Below are 6,000 nucleotides of genomic sequence, written 5' to 3'. Positions count from 1 at the left end.
ACTGAGCTTTTTTTATTCATTCCATTCCAAGAGCCAGTTCATTCATTTGGGTTTTCTGTATAGATGGTCAAATTGACTGAAAATCTCTTACCTTTTCTATTCCAGTAGTAATATTTCACTTGGCAGCACTGGTAATGGGGGTTCCTTGTTTTGCTTCGGTTTTAACTAATACCTTTAATATTTAATCAGTAAGTAAGATGTGTCAGTGGGATTGCATCAGATAACCTTAAAATAACTTTAGGACATTTACTTTTCCTAGAGATTTTATTTTTCCTTGAGGTTTTCTCATGAAAGGGGGCTGAAATTTATCCTGTGTAAATTTATCATATAGCATCTACTATAGTTAATCATGATTTTTCCTTCCTTTAATATAGTGAATAGCATTGATAGTTTTTTTTTTCTCTTCTTTTCTCTCTCTCTCTCAAAGATTTTATTTTTTTAAGTAATCTCTACACATAATGTGGTACTTGAACTCCCAACCCCAATATCATCAAAAGCCACATGCTCTACTGACTGAGCCAGCCAGGCACCCCAGCATTGATAGAATTTTCTATTCATTCATCTTGTTTTTGTATCTTTTAAAAACACAATTCCAGATTATATTTACTAGTATTTCATGTAGTTTACAACTTGGGTTTTAGGAATTATACTTGTATCATTTATCAACTATTAACAAAACAATCGATTAAAACGATCATGAATATTCTGATGTGATGTAAAGCCTGAATAACCAGTCAGAAGTCCATATTGTTCTCATGTTTTTTGGGAAAATGAGGGAAGGGAGGTGGAACACTCTGGTGAGAAGAGTAGTGACATCACTTGGGATTCTGCAGACCTATGTTCAGCCTGTATTTGCCATTAAGTTGTTAGATAACCAAGACGTAACCTCCCTTGGCTTCAAACTGAAAATCTGTGAAACGGGCCAGTGGGAGAACCAAATGTTAAAGTGCTAGAAATAGTGTCAACTATTGTATGAATGTAAGGAAGTATTAAATTCCAAGTCAGATATTTTAAAAATTAAGAGCAATTACGAATGGAGATAGAATATATAAACACATTAAAATCTCCCAAGCCATGTAAAACCCGAAGGCATTAAAATTTATTAAATGATGCAATAACAACAGAATTCTTTATTTACAATAGCATTATTTAACATCAAATAAGCAAATAGCATCAGCAAAGCAATATTAACTTGCATAAATGTATTTAAAATTTCTCTGAATATATCTACCTTTGCATAAACTGCTCACACTAGAAATACAAACATCGATGCAGGTGAACAAAGTGATGTTCAGAGTCAACTCCATTTTGAAAATAAATCACAACCTGAAACACTGTAAGCTTTCTCCTGAAGAACCATAGTTAATATATTGCTTAATTTTACCCTTGTATAATCTTTTCATATACACACATCTCAGATGCAACTTCATGAGGAACTGTACAAATAAAACCCACAAATGACAAAGGAACAAAAAATGACAGTTAAATGTTTGAAGAAATGTATCATCATCACTATTCAACAACATAAAGGTTAAGTGATGATGCACTTATTCAAAAATTGTACACAATTCACTATACAAATATAATACATTGGACAGCTATGTAGGAATATACAAGACTTAAAAACAGATCTAAGGCATTATGCTAGATTTTAGCATTTTGAGGTTCTTGCACATAGCTTTTACCTGTAGTAAGAAACTTAAAAGATTTTGTTTTCCTCTATAAAGAAACACCAGGGAGAAAATTCTAATTAAAATCGAAGCCACTACAGTAATTTTCTTTTGTGCAGAGAATGCTTTGCTCTTAGGCAGCATACTACCATACAAATACTAGAAAATTTTAAATTCACACCAACAATTAATGGCTTAAGTTGCATTTCAAAATTGATTGTGTATCTTTGGGTTCTGCAAGTGGATCTGTGCCACCCATTTCATGTGTTAAGCCCATATGAACTCCATTTTTAAACACAGATTAAAAATTGCATTATATAAACTGCAAAAACATTGCTTTCAGTTATTACAGGCCGTAAGAGATACACGTGGGAGGGGCATTTTTAGTCTTTGAGTCAAACGAATTCATTGTAGTAAAACAGCTCACTTCACTTTTTAAACTTAGCACATTACATGAACACTTAAATGAGTTTTACAACCAAGTTAATGTATGTATACTTTTCACATTATGTGTTTTTCACATTTAGTAATATAAGTAAAACACTGATTATTTGTTCTATTAAAACAAAACCAAGTACTCAGTCTGACAAATTTATTGTTTACAGCATGAGAAATACTGATAATGAAGGGGACTGATTTGGCTTTTGCTTCTACAGTGATCAATATGATCAGAGGATTCCTTCACTGACTTTTCTCTTTTCAGTTAGATGTAAAGCAAAATCCATTACCTGGTCTGAGCCATCAGAGAATTTATAATCTCTCTTCCTTCAAAACAGTAATGATCGTGAATTATTCTAAATTATCGGTATCAGAGGTTTGCAGATTTGTCTGAATTGGGATTGACATTAAGACACAGTGGGCAGATGGATAAACAATCAAAGATACACTGATATTCTGGGGACAGTGTTTTAGTGAAAAGGGACTTGAAACAAAGCCAGTTTAAACTCCATTTCTCTTCTGTGCTGTGTGAAGATAAAGTCATTCCAATTCACATATTTCTAAAAAATCAACTTAAAACCGGTCACAGTAAACTGGGTAATGTGAGCTTCATCACACCGATGAGGTCACGGAGTTTCGGGCCAACATCTGCTCATTTTTTCCATCACGACTGGGCAACCCAGTGGTTCGGTTGAGAAAAGTAGAGCATTTCGAGGGGGACACGTGAACTGGTGGCCGCTGAGAAGTGCTGTTCCTGGCCACCTCCCTGTAGCGAGCGATACCCCTCTCAAGTGGGAAAAAAGTATCGAAATGCAAATTTCCAGAAAAATTTCTTTAGTATGGAGCAACACTTTCAGACTGTCTACTTAACCAGTTATCTTTGGGCTATATCTCTTTCTATACTCCATAATTTGCACATATAGAGAGAGATATAAATATAAATAGGGGTAGTTTGTACATTTTTCACCCTGCCACAAATAAATTTCAAGGAAAAACCTCTCTGTTCCTAAAAAGCCTGGCTAATGAGATATAAAATGCTTTGCTTTTTAGACATCAAAAAGACATCATTCTGAAATTTAGGTAAGAAAGTATGTGTTTTAGGGGTTGGGGAGAAATAGCTCAAAAAAGGTCATCAGTTTCTTGGTATTGCAGTTGTCTGAAACTGATGCCAATTAATAAAAGATTATTCCCCTACCAGAGTGGGCAAGAAAAACAACCATAAAAGTGGCCTGCTTAGTAACATGTAGTCTTTCTAAGGTTCATTAAGAAAGAATATAAACATATAAAAATCAAGAATTGGTTCCTACAGCGGCTGCATATCATTAGATAAATGATTTATGAGCAGAATCACAAGGTTTAGAAAATAAAAAGTCTTAAGTCTACAAATTAGGTCTAATCAAGGCATTGATATCCTTTACAAAACACCTTTAGGAGACATTGCTATGAAGATATCTAATTTAATACTGAAGTACCTCATTTTTGAGTCAATTCCACAATATGTATACCTCACAAAAATTATACAATTAAAACACTTAAGTTCTCAACTTAAATTATTGCTTGTTTACATATAAATTGGATTTTATGTACCTTACAAAACTTCGGCTTCATCAGCACTGCTAGAAAACAAAATAAAAAACACATGGCAGAGGTTAAATCTGTTGTGATATCTGCTGTCAATTTTAAACACACGGTTACTTTCTCCCGTTCTTGTAGGCCAGTGTTGCTGGGGAACAGAATAAACATGCTTTCAAAGCAGGTATCCTTAGTTGGATTGTATCAAGTCCTAACTTGGCTCCTCTCCTTGCCAGTAAATGCTTTTTTTCTGAAATTTAATAGTTAGCAATTGACAGTGGCTGGCAAAACATTTAAGGAAATAAAGGGCTTACCTGGTTTCTGTTGCGTTTAAATTAAAAAAAAAAAAACAAAAAAAAAACGAAAGTAGGGAAGGCTGACAGGGGAAGGAAGAGTCAGGATTGGATGGAGACGAGAGGACGCTAATCAAAGCTGTCTTATCAATCTAAAGGGAACTTAGTTTGGAAATGAACAATATTTCTTCTTGATTCACAATTTAGGTGGAATAGTTTGATTTTGACAAAGAAAAAAAGAAAAAAGCACTTGTTAATATCAACAGCCCTCTCACAGGCTCCTTTTCCTCTGTTCGGTAATGGACACTCTTCTCAACATGGTCTCTACAGCTTCTACAAAGATACAACTATGACTTTACTGGTCTTCACTTCTTGGGTGTCTCTGTACATACAGCGCTGTCCGTGGTGTCTGCTCTGCTTTTATCCCAAATGCAGGCTTTAGGTTAAAACACCTTTTAGTGTGTGTATTTTTTTTTTTTTTTTTAACTCTCTTCTTTCCCGAGATGAAATCTTAATCTTTTGCACTAGACTGATTAGCCAGGGAAAACAAAGCAAGAAACCAGTGTCTGGAACCAAACAGGAACAGAACAAGAGCATGGTTGTTTTCCTTAAATACATACATTTAAATACATTCAATCTGACATGGGTATGAAATTTGCCTGTCAACATTTACTTTGCAGGAGAGATCTAAGTTGCACTAAGGTGAATGCAGTGAACAGACTGAGCAACTGTCTGGACGCGAGCTTCAGACTGTCAAGAGAAGAGGCGGCTCCTCCTGCAACAGCCAGGTGGACTCCACCCCGGGAGCCAGGGCCCCGGCCCATCTGCTGACCTGGCTCTGGCAGAACTGGCTGGCAGGTCGATTGGGTCAAAACAGATAGACACAGCTCTCCAGGCCGGTAAGTGTTTTGAGCAAGTGAGCCCCATCAGCTGAAGAGAGAAGCAACCAGCTACCTTCAGTGTCAGCAGTATTTCTGCAGGAAAACAGAGAAAACTGTGAAGTACCTCTGAATTTTTTATGACACCATCATAAAGCTCATCACAGAATCATCAATATACTTGGCCATTTTTAAATAGTGTCGTTCCCGAAGGCTCTGTCTGGCTGAATTACACTTGATTTTGAGGCAGACAGGCAGGAGGCCCTGTTCCTCGCTGAGCACACTCCTCCCTTAAGGCCAGCAGATCCTCCGCGCCACTTTGAAGGACGAGAGGCTTCAGTGGATGACTGCTGCTCTCTCACCAATGACGTCCTACACCAATGTCCTCGCCCACCATCTCAAACGACGTTGCAGAGATACCTCATTGCTGAGCTGCCCTGGCTTTCTGACAATATCCGATTCAGAAGCGGCCACCACTTCCTCAATCCTTCCTCAAAATCATCCAGTACAAACAGACTTTCAACAAAACGTCCCTCCTGACTTTCTCTTACAGAGATACTCCCAAGGTTCCGTGGGGTGTTTTCCTGGCTTCAGGGAGCTGAATAAACCAGGGTTTTGGATCTACGGATATTCTCGCCAGTTTCTGGTTGCTATGCCATGATGGTTTGAATGAGGGCTGTAGTGAGCAAGAATCATGTGAGGTGTCTGACTGGTTGGTGCATGTCTGTCAGTGCTTTTCTTTGGTTATTGACTATGTTTTTGACTATGTTCCACACCCCCCCCCCAAAAGGTTTCATCCATGTAGCAAATATTAATTATCCACTCTGTGCCAGGTGCTGGGGCTATAACCAAAACAGTGTATTTCTGGTCACTGCCATCAAAACATCGAGTGGGCCAGGGAGACAAATAACAACATGGTCCGAATTATGTGAGAGGAAATACTGGGTGCTGTGAGGACACATAACAACTGTTTCTGGGATTTAGATATGAAGGCATAGCTAGCACAACAGGGCCATTAAAGATTATCTAGTAAGATCAGAGAGTAAGCCCAAAATAATCAATTTCACCACACTACCCTGCAAAGACCGACTGGGGGAAACTGCTGCCAGATCATGAATTCTAGTGGTCAAAGGTGGGATTACATTCCTG

At 37.5% G+C, this 6,000-nt stretch overlaps 1 protein-coding gene across 15 annotated transcripts in view; it reads right to left on the bottom strand.

Moving 5' to 3' along the window:
* Positions 1–1,077: 1,077 nt before the first annotated feature.
* The window catches only part of NCOA2 (nuclear receptor coactivator 2), a 289,385-nt gene continuing 284,462 nt past the window's right edge, over positions 1,078–6,000 (bottom strand). For all 15 annotated transcript variants that reach the window (XM_053208027.1, XM_027064439.2, XM_027064437.2 and 12 more), the window contains one exon: positions 1,078–4,947. In XM_053208027.1, coding sequence (XP_053064002.1) covers positions 4,936–4,947 — 12 coding nt within the window. In that variant the 3' untranslated portion in view covers positions 1,078–4,935. The remainder of the gene's footprint in view (positions 4,948–6,000) is intronic.

This window comes from Acinonyx jubatus, chromosome F2 (genome assembly GCF_027475565.1).
Source record: "Acinonyx jubatus isolate Ajub_Pintada_27869175 chromosome F2, VMU_Ajub_asm_v1.0, whole genome shotgun sequence".
NCBI lineage: Eukaryota > Metazoa > Chordata > Mammalia > Carnivora > Felidae > Acinonyx > Acinonyx jubatus.
Note: the sequence above shows the minus strand (reverse complement) of the source record. Positions and strands in the feature narration are given on the sequence as shown.